Below are 18,026 nucleotides of genomic sequence, written 5' to 3' on the forward strand. Positions count from 1 at the left end.
TAGACCAAAGCGAAGAGATTAGGTGCATATAGAGCTTCAAACGTCTTAGAGTTGATTCATACGAATATTTGTGGGCCATTTCCTACACCTTCTTGGAATGGTCAACAATACTTTATATCATTCATAGACGATTACTCAAGATATGCATACTTATTTCTTATTCATGAAAAGTCACAGTCTTTGGATGTGTTCAAATCTTTTAAAGCTGAAGTTGAAAATCAACTCAACAAAAGAATTAAGTCTGTTAGATCTGATCGTGGTGGTGAGTACTATGGCAGATATGATGGATCAGGTGAACAACGTCCAGGACCTTTTGCCAGGTACCTAGAGGAGTGTGGAATTGTCCCATAGTAGACCATGCCGGGATCACCCAGTATGAATGGTGTAGCTGAGAGACGAAACCAGACTCTTAAGGATATGGTAAGGAGTATGATTTGTCATTCCACCTTACCAGAGTCACTCTGGGGAGAGGCACTAAAGACAACAACTTATATTCTAAATAGAGTACCAATTAAAGCAGCTACTAAAACACCCTATGAGCTTTGGATTGGGCAAATGCCTAGTCTAAACCATTTCCATGTGTGGGGTTGTCCAGCTGAGGCAAGGCCTTATAAGCCAAATGAAAAGAAATTGGACTCCCGAATAGTAAGTAGTTACTTTATTGGTTATTTTGAGAGATCCAAGGGATATAAATTTTATGATCCCATATTAAAAACAATTTTTGAAACAGGGACTGCTACATTCTTTGAGGGTATTGAGTTTGGGGGGAAGAATCATATTAGGAAATTTGTTTTGGAGGAAGAATCAATAATAATTCCATAACCAATTCAAACAATTACTTTTGATGAAGTAAGTTCGAAACCTCCACAAAACATTGCTGATGAACCCCATACTCAAGATAATTTGGTTGTTCGTGAAGAACAAACTCAAGATCCTCAACAACCTATGCTTCATGAGCCAGCTCCTTTGCGGAGATCCATGAGAGAAAGGAGAGGTGCCATTTCAGATGATTATGTTGTATTTCTCCAAGAAAATGAAGATCCTAACAATGGTGTGATGGAAGATGACCCAATCACTGTCCGTCAAGCCATACAGGATCCTAATTCAGAAAAATGGATTGAAGCAATGAGGGAAGAGTATAAATCCATGCAAGACAATAAGGTTTGGGAACTTGTCCCATTACTAGAAGGTGTGAAACCCATTGGTTCTAAATGGTTATTTAAGACCAAATGGGATTCTAACGGTAATGTGGAGAGGTATAAGGCTCATCTTGTAGCTAAGGGATTTACTCAAAAAGAAGGGATTGACTTTAAAGAGACTTTTTCTCCAGTTTCATCGAAAGACTCTTTTAGGACAATTATGGCTCTTGTTGCACATTATGATTTGGAGCTTCATCAAATGAATGTCAAAACGGTGTTTCTCAATGGTGACATTGACGAAACGATCTATATGGTGCAACCAGAAATTTTTGTGTCGGGGAGACCCAAAGAATATGGTTTGCAAATTGACTAAATCTATTTATGGACTAAAACAAGCATCCCGTCAATGGTACCATAAATTTCATCAAGTAATTCTCTCATTTGGCTTCTAGATGAATCTTGTTGATGATTGTGTGTATTACAAGTTTAAGGGGAGCAAGTTTATTTTCCTGATCTTGTATGTTGATGACATTCTGCTTGCCACTAATAATATAGGCATATTGCACGAAACTAAGAAATTTCTGTCAAAGAATTTTGAAATGAAAGATCTTGGTGACACCTCCTTTGTATTAGGAATTCAGATACACCGAGATCGATCTCGGGGTATTCTAGGATTATCACAAAGGAGCTATATCGATAAAGTTCTTAAAAGGTTTAGCATGCATGAATGTAAATCCGGGGATACTCCAGTTACTAAGGGAGACAAGTTCAGTCTCAATCAATGCCCAAAGGGAAATTTGGAAATTAAGGAAATGAAGAAGATTCCTTATATGTCAGCTGTAGAGAGTTTGATGTATGCCCAAGTATGTACGCGTCCAGACATAGCATACATAGTTGGGGTTCTAGGCAGATACTTAAGCAATCCAGGAATGGACCATTAGAAAGCAGCAAAGAGGGTCATGAGATATTTAAAGAGAACAAGAGGTTATATGCTCACATACAGGAGGTCAGACCAGTTGGAGATCAGTGGGTTTTCTGACTCAGATTTTGCAGGATGTCAAGATAGCTTAAAATCTACTTTAGGTTACATTTTTATGTTGGCAGGTGGTGCGGTTTCTTGGCGCAGTGTCAAGCAAACCCTTACAGCTTCATCCACCATGGCAGCAGAATTTGTAGCATGCTATGAGGCATCTAATCACGGGATATGGCTGAGAAATTTTGTCACAGGGCTGAAAATTGTGGAAAGCATTGAAACACCACTTAAGTTATATTGGGACAATAAATCAGTTGTATTGTATTCCAACAACAATAGGAGCTCGACTAAGTCGAAGCACATCAACATTAAGTTCCTAGTTGTTAAAGAAAGAGTACAGAGTGGACAGATTTCCATAGAACATTTAGGGACAAACTCCATGATTGCAGATCCTCTAACTAAAGGACTTCCACCCAAGGTCTTTCATGAGCATGTTGCTCACATGGGTGTTTTACAGTTTGAGGAATCTGAGGTTTAGTGGGAGATAGTCATTTTTATATGTTTTATGTTCTATGTTTAATTTCTTGTATGCATACATTAAACTTTCAGACATATTTGGTTATTCATATATGTGGTTTTAATTTTACACTTTGTACATTAAGTTTTTATATCGATCTCATTAAGTTAAAGTTTGGACCAGTTGAAAATAGATGTGTATATACAAATCACCTTCACATAATTTTTCATGCTACACATTTCATGATGAATCCATGTCATTTGGTTGTGTCAGGATTAGTGATCATTGTTGGTTTTAGTTGCGATTGATGCAATGAAAAACTGGTTTGGTTCTACATACTGATATAATCAATGGACGGGACTTTTGGAGTATGCTCGAGTAATATAATGGCAATTTTGAGCTCATAAAGTCTACCACATTTACAAGGTTGTAAGAACATATATATTTGTGACCAGTGGGAGATTGTTAGTAATTTTGGGTCATGCATATATATGACACATAATTAAATGTGTTAGGGCCATTATTTATAAAGCCAAATAATAAAGTGATCTGACTAAATTAAAGATTTGGCTAAAGGCATATGTCATGAAAATAAATATTGTGTAGAGACCACTTAGTAATTTCTAATTTGATGAGGGGCCAAATTAGAAATACTAAAACTTAAGTAATTCATTTTATAAATGGTCGTGGTCCCCTTCTGAGAGCACACACAGAGAGTCATAACGTACTCTTCCTGTTCCTTTCTCCCTATCCCCATCAAGAGAGAAAACCAAAGGGAAATAAAGGTGCTCTACAGGAGGAAGATAAAATCAAAGGGAAATCAAGGTGCTCTACAAGAGGAGGATCATTGTGCATATAGGAGTGCTCTAATATTATTGTTATGGCTAATTCAGGTACGCTTCCGTTTAGTATTTATAACATGATTATCAGTATGGGTATGATATATTATTTATGAGTTTATGATTGATTATTAGAATCAATATTAGGATCATATTTTGCGTTAATGCTTACATTTTTATCTTTAGGTTTGAAAAGTTCCTTTCAGCTGAAATAACTTACACTAAAATTGTAAACATTATTCTATAAATTATATATGTATTTGGAAAAGAGTCTAAACCTATTACATCGGTTATTGTATAAAACCGCTGTAATATGGGTGCTATTACATCGGTTATGGTCACAACCGATGTAATAGGGACGTGTTTTTTTTTTTGAAAAGTTGATCTATTTTGGGAACTATCCAATAACCTGCAAAAGTCACAAAAAATCCAGATTCCAGACAATTCAAATTTTCGTTTCCTAAGATACAATCATTTACTAAAGCCTATCAAAATTATTAGGCTAAATGTTAAGGCCACAAAATACCTAAGATATAATCATTTACTAAAGCCTATCAAAACTATTAGGCTAAATGTTAAAGCCACAAAATACCTAAAATATCCAGAATAAAACATTTATAATGGCTATCAAAACTAATGTTTTAGCTTAAAAAAACTAACTTGCCCATTCCTTGCGAATTTCTTCAACTTTATCTTTACCCAGTGGCTCGACTCCATCAAAGACCTGAAATATGGAATATATTAATTATGGTGTATCATAGGAAGCAAAGTTAAACATCAATAATTGAATTAACTCTTACATCGGCCCATGAATCAACAATGGTAGCACGAACTATAGTCCACATCCAATGCATAACGTAGTGTCCACACTCAAAGTTTCCACGTTGCCTATTGCACTAATATATGAAATTTATGTAATTAATATATGAAGAATTAAGACATTTTAGTTGATAATATGTAGATTCAATGCAAAGTACATACCTTAGGATAAATCCAATCAAGATGGGATGAAGATGCAGTGGATTTACCATCCAAGACACCATTTACATTAATAGCACTAAAATAAAAGGCATTAGTAATTTACAATATAATCATGATAAAACACATTACATTTGTAATGAACACATACCTTTGTATTAAAGTTTTCATTTATTTGCTTGGCTTCTTGTGCAATGAACAAAACCATACGACAATACGGTCTATGGGGCAAATAATAATCAATTGCCAATGACACCTGGTAAATAAGAATTTTAGTTAGTGATATGAAATTACTTAGATAATAACTAAAGTAAGATTCCAACTTACCCTTCAATATAAGAGACGATGTAAATTCTTTTCTTGGATTCATGAATCCATCGTTGAATATATCTTTGAGTGTGCATTGATCTATTCCCAGACTTTTGTATAATTTGAGGCTCAAGGAAACCATAAATATCATTGTGCCCCGCATTGACAATTAATTCATTTAGATACCTACATTCATACAAATTCAGAAGGCTAAGTTTGATTTCACAAAAAACATAAGATAAATGCAAAATCTAAATTTAGAGTGCACTCACATAATCCAAAGTTGAATGACTGCAATGTTCAACATCTGATTACCCTGTATTATTTCCCACAAATCTGACATGTTCACATACAAAGGTATATTGCCATTGTCAACGCCAAATATTGTTGCATCCCAAGGAATGGGAAAAGGTTCTTGATACAAATTAGAAAAAGCCACAATTAACCCTTGAATTGGATTACGATTGTGGTGAGATAGGGCTCGAGCTCAGGCTCATCCTCGGGCTCAAAATCGGGCTCAAGGCTTGCATGAGATACAATTGGGGACTTTTGTCTAATCCTAAGGTCCTGTAAAACATACTAACAAACTTAAATATGAGGTGTGTTAAAAGCTATGTACCAATGTAATTAAGAAACACATACCTTTTTTGTTGAAATTGACTTGATTAATTCTTTTGGCCATGATATAAATGTTCCAATTGCGTCTCCTACTACTTGCACCTCCCCTGTGGGCACTGGTACTGGACCAGTGGCATCTCTAATGTCTTCAAACACCACTTTAACCAAATCATCTAGCATTGGCACAATGTGCATGGTGGACCCACCTGGATAGACTCTCCCAATGGCCACAAAATGAGGAACACCTCCAACAAACAACTTACAGCGATATGAGATATCAGTCTCTATGTCCTTATCTTCATTTGGATTCATCACATTATGGTTGGTGGACATGGACTCCCATCGTTGCTCCCACTCACGACCCCACCAAAACTAGTAGAAGTGTTGGGTCCAGGACATGATCCAAAATATTGTCTCACACCCACACCAAAACCAGCAGTACGCACACGACCAGGGTGTTCTTTAGTGCCAGTAGTAGTGGTTAATATGTCACGACGACCCTGAGAGACAAAATTACCTTGTGAACTTTGTTCTACAAGTTCATCCTGTAAGCCAAAAACGGGGCTGCATTTTTCAAAAATGCCACTAGCCGTTAGGTGTTTGGCCTCGAGTGGCACTTAACCGGTGCCAAATAGTCTTATATGCTTTGGTTTTTAATGGAACTAAGGCCATATGGTTTATTTAGGGCTCAATTTCGCGAAACCCATTTCTCTTCTTCTTCCCTGCACTTCTGTAACAGCACTCTCTCATCTTTCTCCGCTGCCATCACACCCTCCGGCCACCGTCACTACATCTCCTCCGGTGGTGCTGCACCTCAATTTCCTACATTGTATCTCTCTCTCTCTCGTCTCTCTCCCTGCCACCACACTCTACCGTCGCTGCCACCACGCTCCTCCGACCACCGTCATGGCATCACCTCCGCTGGTGCTGCACTTCTATTTCGTGCACAGCCATTTCGTGCACGGCCATTTCGTGCACCTCCTTCTCGGTTTTCTGGCAACTGTCGACCGCTGTTCCTCCAAGGTAAGTTTTCCAACTCGTTTTTGTTTCGTTTTCCGTTTTGTATATATTAATTTTTCAATTTTGATTATTTCAAGTATTGATTTTCATTGGAATCGAAATTGTTTGGATTGTTTGTATATACTGTGAGTTAGCCTTAGATTCCCGTTTGAGATTCAATACGAAAATTATGTATTATCCCCGAGTTTTCATTTTAAAGAAACTACATTTGTTTTAAATTAGATATAAGGGGATACAATATTAATAATTTAAATGTATTGAATCTTCAATTGTCCGATTGGACAGTTTAAGAAGATTAATCACTTTCTAGTAGTTTATTAGTTCATATATATTTTAAAATAGATATCTTAAAATTCATGAATATTTGTCAACTGTCTTTTGTATTGATCTTCGGGCGCATATTTGATCATGCTTTATAATCACTTTCATTTCGTGTATCCTGAAGGTCAATGCGAAATGTTAGCAAAATTTCATGAAATTTAAGATATGTATTTTGAAAGTAATATGTACCAATAAAATAAAGAAAGTAAATCTTCTTAAATGGGATAGGGTCACACCTTGATTACGACGTGAGCATTGATTCAAAGATTACTGAAATTGTTCACGCAATTTCAGTATACATACGTATAGATCGAGATTGGATTAATTTACCACGTATCAGCACTGAGTATAGGAATGGAGTAGAAGAATTTAAAAAATTTACGCAACGTTATGAGGGGAGAAGTGATGATGAGGTGAAGTTCAGATGACCTTGTGTCAACTATTTGAATGGGAGAAAATTAAATGCAACTCAAGTTAGGGAACATCTTATTTGTGATGGACATGGCATGATGAATTAATAGAATTTCCAACTGTTTCTCGAACTGAACATGTTGTCCATTCCACCATGAAAGAGCGACGAGAAAAGCGATGTGAAAGGCGAGTAGAAGAAGACAATATAAAGGACATGATACGGGATGTTGGCGCAAAAGCTTTTGCACAAGCACATGTGTATGAGACGATGTCTGCTGATGTGGAAACTCCGTTGTATGCCGGTTCAACTAAGTTCACGCGATTATCAATAGTTTTAAGACTTATGAATTTGAAAGCGACCAATGGTTGGACAGGTAAAAGTTTCACAGAATTGCTCATGCTCTTGAATGAAATGCTTCTCGAGGGAAATACTCTACCCACTCAAAACTATGACGCCAAGAAAATTCTTTGTCTAATAGGTATGAAGTATAAAAGGATACATGCATGTCCTAATAATTGCATATTATACAGAAAAGAATTTGAAGATTTGAACAAATGTCCAAAGTGTGGGTTTTCATGGTATAAGCAGAAAAGAAACAATGAAGATAGTGGTCAAATAGAGAAGGAAGGATCTGCTTTGAAAGTAGTCTGGTACCATCCAATTGTGCCCAGACTTAAGCTTTTGTTTGCAAATCCTAAAGACGCTAAAAACCTTAGATGGCATGCAACTGAGAGAAGATGTGACGGACTGCTTCGTCATCCAGCTGATTCAATGCAATGGAAAAATATTGATCAGGAATTTCCCAAGTTCGGTGAAAAATATAGAAATATTTGTTTTGGCTTAGCTACCGATGGAATGAATCCATTTGGTAATTTAAGTACAAACCACAGTTGTTGGCCCATTATATTATTCATTTACAACTTATCTCAATCCTCTAGTTGGAGACTTGAAGTTGTTGTGGGTTGATGGTGTTGAAGTATTTGATGTTGTTGCTTCTGAAACTTTCATGATGCATGCAATGTTATTTTGCACCATTAATGACTTTCTAGCTTATGGTAATTTGTCGGGGTACAGTATCAAAGGTCGTCAAGCATGTCCTATATGTGAAGAAAACACTGCATCTCATCAGTTGAAAAATGGAAGGAAGACTATGTATCTGTGCCATCGAAGGTTTTCAAAAGCACCAACTCCATTAACTGACATTCAAATTCACGAAAAAGTTAATAAAGTACATAATTCTTTGAAGTCCAAGAAGTCAGAGAAGTCATTTGCATCGAGCCCTTGGAAGAAAAAATCAATATTCTTTGATCTTCCATATTGGTCGAAGTTACAAGTTAGGCATTGCATAGATGTCATACATGTAAAGAAGAATGTGTGTGATAGCTTGATTGGTACACTTACATTCAGGGAAAGACAAAAGATAGAGTAAATGATCGTTTCGATTTGGTTGAAAGGAAGATCCGAGAAGACTTGGCACCAAGGGAGGCTGGTAGGCGTACTTATTTGGCCCTTGCATGTTATACTATATACAGACAAGATAAGAGAAGTTTTTGCTTATGTTTAAAGAGTGTTAGGGTACCTCAATGATACTCTTCAAATATTCAGAGTTTAGTGTCCATGCAAGACTTGAAGCTTGTTGGCCTAAAGTCTCATGATTGCCACATCTTAATGCAACAATTGTTACCTGTAGCTATTCGTGGAATTTTTTACCCAAAAATGTTAGACAAACTATGACACGTTTGTGTGCATTTTCTCTTCAATTTGTATTAAAGTCAGTGATCCTTTATAGTTAGATGAACTTCAAGCCAAGATTGTTATCATCTTGTGTCAACTAGAGATGTTTTTCCCTCCATCATTTTTTGACATCATGATACAATTACTTGTTCATCTGGTGAGAGAAATCAAGTTTTGTGGATCAATATACTTAATATGGATGTATCCTATTGAACGTTACACGAAGATTTTGAAAGGGTATGTGAAAAATCAATATCGTCCAGAAGCTTCAATGATCGAAAGGTATATTGCTGAAGAAAGTGTAAGACCCGGGAAAATTAATTAATTAAATAATTAATTGATTAATAAATGCAGGTAGAAGACACCTTTATGGCATTAATTGTTGTTTATTGGGTTCGAGTCCTAAGTATGCCAATTCTGTGTGATTGTTTTGTTATTGATTTTTAAGGATATGTATGAGTATGTGATTGGTATTGTAAACTATTGTTAATCTGTGAGTATAACCAGATGTGAATTGACATAGTGGTTGTGCTTTGGCCTTATGAGTGGAAGGTCATGGGTTCAAACCTTGGTGGGCAAAGAATAAGCTTTATTTTTGCTAACTAATAGTTGTGGTATGAATGTGAAGGGGTAAAGAAAAACCTAGCAGGATGGGGCAGCCAAGGGGGCTGGGAAATTACCAAATAAGTAAACTTGAAGGGGAATTAAAAGCCCAAACTCGTATTATTTTTAGAACCCTTAATTAAGACACCTATAAAAGGCCATTTTAAAGGAAAAGAAGGGTTTTGACAGTGCTGTGAATTGGCCTTTGAAAGGAGCACGAGTTCTAAGGTTGAGGGAAGAGAATTGGAGGCTGAATTGAGAGGGTTTTGGAACAAAGGAGTGGGCAACAAAGGAGCAATTTCTTTTTACCCAAATTGAATCAAGAAGTCCAGGTTAGGGGAGCTGTATTTTAAGTATGTGAATTTTATGATGTGAATTGTGGTTCTGTGTTATTGAAGAATCTTTTATGCATTGCATATTTTGCGTGTCGAGAATGAGGTTTTTGGTTAATGTAAGTGTGAATTGTGCTTTGAACCGGGTTATTGGGATTATTTCTGGTCTGTAATATGTGCACATGATTTGGTGTATGACCCTCTATTGTTTGGCATGAATTGGAATGTGGTTGGGTATGATTTCGGATGGTTTGTGTGCATAAACAGAGGGAAACTCTGCAAGCCTCGCCCAAGCGAGGTCATCTCGTCTAAGCGAGAGTTGCAGAACCTCGTTTTTGGCCTTGTGCTGCGTTTCTCGCCTAGGCGAATGGTTTCGGGTTTGAGCGACAGACACTCTCGCTTAGGCGAGAGTGGCTCGCCTAAGCGAGATCGCAAGGAAGGGTGCTCATGTTGAGCACGACTTCTCGTTCAGGCGAGGAGTTTGGTGTGTTGAGCGAGTTTGGTCTCGCTCAGGCGAGATGACCTCGCCTAAGCGAGATGTCTTGGTCATGTGTGGTGTTTTGATTGTATTTTAGCCCAGGCGAGATGGGAATGGAGGTTTGGGCGAACGTGTGGCTCGCCCAGGCGAGTGGATCTCACCTGAGCGAGATGGTGTGTTTTGGTTGCTGAGTTAAACTCGCTCAGGCGAGGTGGACTAGCCTAAGCGAGATTGAGGGTCTAGCTTGGGCGAGGGGTCCCTAGCCTAAGCGAGTTTATGCGATTTACTATGTTTCTATGTGCTTGTGAGTGTATTTGGTTGTCATACCATGGTTAGATTGTATATGCATGTGTTGTGGATTGTGGGCTTGAATGACTAAGTCCATTAGGGGTCTGGGATGTGCTCGGTGGTTGGACCCATGATGGGCATGGAACTGGTTGAGTTCCCGTCGGCTACTAGTGGGCGAGGAGTCCCTAGTATGGTGATTGCATGTGTCGGGCGCACGATGGGCAAGGAACTGTTATGTTCCCGTCGGCTACTATTGGGCGAGGAGTCCATAGTATGGTGATTGCGTGCGTGCCAGGGTCCAGGTGTGAGACTTGGATGTTTTACTACAGACGAGGTTATGGCTAAGCGACTGATTTTTAACAATTGTAATGTGGCGTATCCAGGTTATGGCTGCTAACAGGAGGAGGAGGAGTAGTGGTGTTGATGACATCGTTGAGGCGATTCACCGGATGGTGGATGCGATGCAGCCACCCGTAGCCGCACATCCTAGGACGACGATTGCACCAGTCAGGGTGCCGACTGTGGAGGACTTCTTGCGCCACAAGCCAGCTGAGTTCACTGGCAAGGCCTTCCCTGATGAAGCAGATGCATGGCTCCGCAAGTGTGAGAAGATTTTCAGGGTGATGAACTGTGAGGATGAGCAGAAGCTGCTCTTTTCTACCTATCTGCTGAATGAGGATGCAGAGTATTGGTGGACAGGTATGCAACAACAAATGGAGACTCGGGAGGAGCCGACTACCTGGGAAAACTTCAGGACTCGTTTCCTGGAGAAATATTTTCCAGATACTGCTAGACAGGATCGGGAGGCAGAGTTCCTTGCACTGCAGCAAGGAGATATGTCAGTACAGGAGTACGTCAAAAAATTTGAACATCTGGCGAGATACTCCTCACAAAATATGACTGAGGCATGGAGGTGCTTGAAGTTTGAGCGGGGACTCAAACATGAATTGAAGAAAGTAGTGACACCTCTAAGAGATAGGAGATTCCCGGTCTTGGTGGAACAGGCCAAGAGCGTCGAGCACTTGTAGAAGGGCCTTGGTCCTATTGTGAGCCGACATCAGAAGAATGTCGCGGAGGCTAGGCAGATGAAAAAGCCGTACAGCCGGCCACAGACATCTCAGGGTCCTAGTTGTTATCAGTGTGGCGGACCCCACCTGAAGAGGAACTGCCCTCAGTTTGTAGTCGGAGTAGGAGGGTCAGGAGACCGTCACAAATGCTTCATATGCGACAAATCGGGACACTTCGCCAACAACTGCCCAGAAAAGAAGAGTATTGGCACGAAGAAACCTACAGCATCGCCAGCAGAGCGAGCTAGGGCAGCGGGCAGAGCCTTTGCCCTGACCACCACAGAGGCTACACAGTTGGGTAATCTTATCCTTGAACCTTGTATGATGTTTGGTAATGTAGTGCTTGTGTTGTTTGATTCCGAAGCAACCCATTCTTTTATTTCTGATGTGTACGTGGAGAGATTGAAATTGGTGACACGTGATTTGGGATGTGAGTTGCTTGTTTCAACTCCCTCCTCAGGTCAAGTGGCTACCAGTTCAGTCTGCGTTGGGTGTTCTATGGAAGTGGCAAGTCGCGGATTTAAGGTGAACTTGGTGTGCTTGCCTTTGGAGGGACTGGACGTAATCTTGGGGATGGACTGGCTGTCTAACAATCACGTCATAATTGATTGTGGACGACGCAGTTTGGTATTCTCAGAACATGAAGGACTGGAGTTAATCTCGGCTCAGAGGGCGATAAACGAAGCAGAAGTCGAAGCCACCTGCTTTATGATAGTGGCTCATGCAGAAAAGAATAGTACCACCGAGAAGATCAGTGTGATTCCAGTCGTGGAGGAGTATGCCGACGTATTTCCAGATGAAATACCCGAGTTGCCACCGAGTAGGGATGTGGATTTCTCCATTGATCTCATCCCTTGGGCTGGCCCAGTATCCATGGCGCCTTATAAAATGGCACCCGCAGAGTTGGCAGAGTTGAAGAAGCAAATAGAATATTTGCTTGAGAAGAAGTTCATTCGGCTGAGCGCATCACCTTGGGGAGCACCGGTACTACTAGTAAAGAAAAAGGATGGCAGTTCGAGGTTGTGTGTTGACTACTGTAACATCCCTAGGGAATATTACTTAAAAAATAAATAATAAAAGAAATAATTACATTAATAGTCATCTCGATAAAAATCCCAACGCGGGAAAAATTTAAACTCATTAAAATAGTGCGCCATAACTCATAACTAAATCCATAAAAGGTTACAAGTTACCAAAATTTGTATTTAAAAACATAAATTACAAATTAGCAAAACCCTAGCTCTAATCCCATGCTAGCCCTCACTCTGCCATCTAAGCATCCTCAGCACCACCTGTATCAACATCTGCTCCCGTGTAACGAATTACACGATCATCGCCACACACAAACAGAAAGGGTGAGCTGAGAAAATAAAATAACAACATATAGAACACCAGATAAATCATATACCCATCTTATTCATTATATATATAATTCTTGGCCAAGACCCTAACCCCAAGACTTAACAGTCTTCAAATCATACAATTGGTTAGCCTTGGACTCGGGAACATGATGCTCACACGAACCTGCCCGCTCGTGGTCCTGCCTCTACGAACCTCCCCGCTCGTAGTCCTACTCTACGGACCTGCCTGCCCGTAGTCCAACACATGTGATCCACCAGCCCCCGTACCTCCCCGCACGTGGCATCTCTCAACGTGAGCACGGAACATACGAACCTACCTCGCTCGTATCCCCACGTGAGAGTAACTTGATATGAACCTCCCCGCTCATATCATCACATGCCAATCACCATCCATGAACCTACCCACTCATGGCACAGCATCTCCCGATCCAAGCAAAGCATCATCGTTAGTTAAAACAACACACCAGAAGGCAGAGAACAACAGCATTTCCGCCTGGCTCGGCCCACACGCCGCCAGGCGAAACTATTCCAGACCGCCTGGCGGTATTCACTCACCGCTAGGCGCCAGCGTCCTCAGAGACCCACTGTTTTCTCGTCACCGCCTGGCGGACCTCACCGTGCCGCCAGGCGCCATCCCATACAGGGTTCACTCACGCTACGTCTATCGCCTAACGGTGATCAACAAGCCGCCAGGCGCCATATCAGAGGCATTCTGCAACTGATATTTGGCACTCCATTTTGGTTAATTCTACAGCCTAAGTTACTCGAAGAGCAACTCACCTTTTGGTCTCAGCACCCCATTCTGATTTATTGCCAATTCCCATCCTATTATAATGTCGTTATAGCCCAACCTCATCCTTCACACATTTCAACTAGAGATTTATTTATTCTTAAGTCATGTCATCAGGTCTTAATTCACAAGTTAACAGATCCTATTCCCATATCTCCCTTTTTCACAATCATACTCACTCATAAACCTCATATACTCAATTGACAGTTCATGTATCATTTCATCCTTCACTCTATCTTCCCACTCCTCTTGCCCATCTCACTCGAATTCTTAGTTCCAACTTTTCTACCATTCTTCTCAACCAACCCCTCTTCACTATCATTGACCCTCAACATCCACTAATAAGTTAGGTTCATGTTCAGATTCTATTAGCATCATAACATTCCAATTGCATTTTCCTCTCACTCATTACACTATATATAATCTTAATTCACTTCCTATCCCCTTTACTTTGTCTCTTTTCAAACCACCTCTCCTTTCCAACTCCCCACTCACAATTCTCTCCTCTCCACTATACCAACCTTTACAATCCCCAAGATTCTCTCTCTCTCTCACAGAACTCCCCTGTACATCACTCAATCAGGGCTGCTACACGTCATCGCCTGGCGGATAGGACAGCCCCGCCAGGCGGCACACCAGAATCAGACCCTCTGCATGCGTTTTTGCACTCCCCACAAACCTATCTTGTTTTCCTCCTTCCCAGATAACCACCACACATACAGTTCCAACCTTTTCAACGTCCAGACTCAACAATATTATAATTATCATATTCCTCAATTTCAGTTAATTCCTAATCCACCCAACAATCCCACGTACAAAACCCCAATATGATCACAAACATTCCCACAAGAAGTTTATGACAATAATCCATCACACAATTTTATACAATCATTTGACACTCAACAGTTCATTATATTCTTCCAATTTAGCATCAACGCCATCAAACAGAACACAATCAAGGTCGCGCCGCCAGGCAGGAACTCATCGCCGCCAGGCGACTCAAACCAAAACAAGAACATACGCTCATCTCTGATGAGCCGCCTGGCGGTAAGGATCAAACCGCCAGGCGGTTTCTGGGAAAAACCCAGAAACCCAATCGAACAGTGCAGAAAAACAGGTGGAAGGCATGTAGTTTCGATCACCAAAGCATAATACAATGTATATGTATCTAAAGCATCGAAAGCAACTCCCCTTACCAGGAATTCGCGCTCCAAATTGAGATTCCCACTCTCCTTGCGCACCTTTTCCCTTTGCTACAAGAACCACTCTAATCCTTCTCTCGCTGGCCCCCTTCACGCACCAGAAATTTCCCCTCTCCCTCTCAGAACTGTTTGCACCTTTCACAGACTGGTTTTTCCTCTCCTTCTCTCTTCTCTCTCAAGCTTAATGTGCCCTAATTATTCTCTATTTTACTAAAACGAATTTTATTAAATAAAAATATGGTTAAGGCCATTTCAATGGTTATCACCCATTATTTTTCAGCCCCCTCCTCATTGCCTCTCCAGTATCTGCTAGGTTTCCCAATCCTTTCATATTCATGCTCAAAGGAAATTTAGCAAAAAGAAAACTATTTAGTTCTCAACAAGGTTTGAACCCACACTCATGCACATACCAAACCAATGCCAAACCATTCAACCAACACATGTTTCATGATGACTCCCACAATTTTAAGGATTTATCATCATCCATACGCATTCCATATATAAACACACAAAAATGCATAATTTAAATAACACCCAAGTGGCACACATAGGACTTGAACCCAAGTCCTCACACACAAGAAAGTACTCTCAACCACTTGAGCTAGTACTTTTCCACGTCATAGTTCTCCACATTTATTACTTTAAATATTCTCATTACCCGTCCTAATTAAATAATTAATTAAATAACTATTTAATTTTCCCGGGTCTTACATTACACCCACCTTTAAAGATTTTCGTCCTCGAAAATAAGACTTACCAGGAAATAGGTGCGGGTAGGATTGCTTCATGCGATCCTCCATCTCCCAGGTCATCTCCTGGGTAGTCTCATCCCACAGCACCTTCACAGTCTTAATTTCCTTCCCCCGCAGCTGTTTCACCTGTGAATCTAGAATTCGCACTGGCCCAGTGCTCACCGTCAAATCCTCCCGAATCTGAATATCGTCTGACTCCAGTACGTACGACGGGTCTGCAACATATTTCCTCAACTGAGAAACGTGGAACACGTTATGCAGATTCGTCAGGTGTGGTGGTAGGGCGATCTCATAAGCTGCAACTCCAATTCTCCTCAGAATCTGATAAGGCCCAACAAATCTCGGGGTTAGCTTCCTCGATTTGATGGCCCTCCCAATACCAGCTGTCGGCGTTACCCTGAGGAATACATGATCCCCAACCTCGAACTCTAGAGGTCGTCTCCTCATATCTGCATAGGACTTCTGTCTGCTCTGTGTAGCCTTCATTCTCTCCTGGATTGCCCTAACCTTCTCAGAGGTTTGCTGTAAAAACTCGGGACCCAACACTAATGATTCTCCATCCTGGTTCCAACATAGTGGCGTCCTACACCGCCGCCCATACAATGCCTCATATGGAGCCATACCGATGCTGGTGTGATAACTGTTGTTGTATGTGAACTCCACTAAGGGAAGCATCTCACTCCAACTACCCATGTGATCCAATACACAAGCCCTCAACAGATCCTCCAAGGACTGAATGGTACGCTCCGACTGCCCATCAGTCTGAGGATGATATGCAGAACTCATCCTCAACTGAGTCCCCAACGCTGTCTGTAATGACTGCCAAAAACGAGAAGTGAATCTCGGATCTCTATCTGACACTATACTGGCCGGCACACCGTGCAACCTGACCACTTCCCTCACGTACAACTCAGCCAATCTGTCCATTGACCACTTTTCATTAATAGCAAGGAAGTGAGCACACTTTGTCAACCTGTCCACTATTACCCAGATTGAGTCGTGCCCCTTCACAGACTTCGGCAAGTGAGTGACGAAATCCATAGCTACACTGTCCCATTTCCATTGAGGAATATCCAATGACTCCAGTGTACCCCCTGGTCGCTGGTGTTCAATCTTGGCCTTCTGACATACCAAGCACGATGCCACAAAGTCTGCAATGTCAATCTTCATCCCGTTCCACCAGAAAGACTGTTTCAAGTCGTGATACATCTTAGTCATACCTGGATGTATGCTAAGACGGCTTTTATGGCCCTCCTCTAGAATCTGTTTCCTCAACCTCCAATCTCCAGGCACACAGACTCGGTCTCTGAACCTTAGGATACCATCTGTCCCAATCCGGTAGTCTTTCCCCTTCTCAGTCCCTATCCAACTCACAAATTGCTATAACTCAGCATCATCCTTCTGTCGATCTCGGATAACTCCCAATACATCACTAGTCAATGTAAGCACCCCACATTTGATGCAATCCTCACTCAGTTGCATACCCAGATTCATATCCCTGAGCTTCTCAATTAACTCCAACTCCTTCACCATCATAGCTGAGATGTGCATCCGTTTCCGACTCAAGGCATCCGCAACCACATTAGCTTTACCAGGGTGGTAGAGTAATTCGAAATCGTAATCCTTGAGATACTCCATCCAACGCCGCTGTCTCATATTTAGCTCCTTCTGGTCGAACAGATATTTCAGGCTTTTATGATCACTAAACACCTGAAATTGGGAGCCATATAAATAGTGTCTCCATGTTTTAAGAGCAAACACTACAGCAGCCAACTCCAAATCGTGAGTAGGGTAGTTTTTCTCGTGCACCTTTAATTGTCTAGAGGCATAAGCTACCGACCTCTTCTCCTGCATTAGTACACAACCCAAACCCTGGTAGGATGCATCGCAGTATACCTCAAACGTCTTACTGGTATCTAGAATAATTAAAATCGGAGCGGTAGTCAACCTCTTTTTCATCTCTTCAAAGCATTCCTCACATTTATCAGTCCATGAGAAGGGTTGATCCTTCCTAGTGAGTTGAGTTAATGGACTCACCATTTTAGAAAACCCTTCCACAAACCTCCTGTAATATCCAGCCAATCCCAAGAAGCTTCTGACTTCTGTTACAGTTTGAGGTCTCTCCCATTTCAACACCGTCTCAATCTTACTCGGGTCCACTGATATACCACGTGAAGAAATTACGTGCCCCAGAAACTGCACCTCGTCCAGCCAGAATTCACATTTGGACAGTTTACCGTACAACTGATGTTCCCTCAATACCCCCAACACAATTCTCAGATGGTCAGCATGC

General features: G+C 40.9%; 2 protein-coding genes across 2 annotated transcripts; one reads left to right on the plus strand and one right to left on the minus strand.

The window, feature by feature from the left end:
- Window positions 1-3,865: 3,865 nt before the first annotated feature.
- On the minus strand, window positions 3,866-5,706 carry LOC146882308 (uncharacterized). Its single transcript, XM_085667346.1, has 8 exons — window positions 5,398-5,706; window positions 5,202-5,322; window positions 5,028-5,091; window positions 4,774-4,941; window positions 4,450-4,525; window positions 4,269-4,364; window positions 4,133-4,192; window positions 3,866-3,877 (listed from the first exon to the last, which is right to left on the minus strand). The coding sequence occupies exons 1-8, from the start codon at window positions 5,704-5,706 to the stop codon at window positions 3,866-3,868; spliced, it is 906 nt and encodes a 301-aa protein (XP_085523472.1).
- A 5,940-nt stretch (window positions 5,707-11,646) lies between these two features.
- LOC114165311 (uncharacterized) lies at window positions 11,647-13,795 on the plus strand. Its single transcript, XM_028049961.1, has 2 exons — window positions 11,647-12,647; window positions 13,744-13,795. Exons 1-2 carry the CDS (start codon window positions 11,647-11,649, stop codon window positions 13,793-13,795), a joined length of 1,053 nt encoding a protein of 350 aa, XP_027905762.1.
- Window positions 13,796-18,026: the final 4,231 nt, after the last annotated feature.

Source organism: Vigna unguiculata, chromosome 10 (genome assembly GCF_037176805.1).
Source record: "Vigna unguiculata cultivar grain cowpea cultivar isolate G323 ecotype 2 chromosome 10, ASM3717680v1, whole genome shotgun sequence".
NCBI lineage: Eukaryota > Viridiplantae > Streptophyta > Magnoliopsida > Fabales > Fabaceae > Vigna > Vigna unguiculata.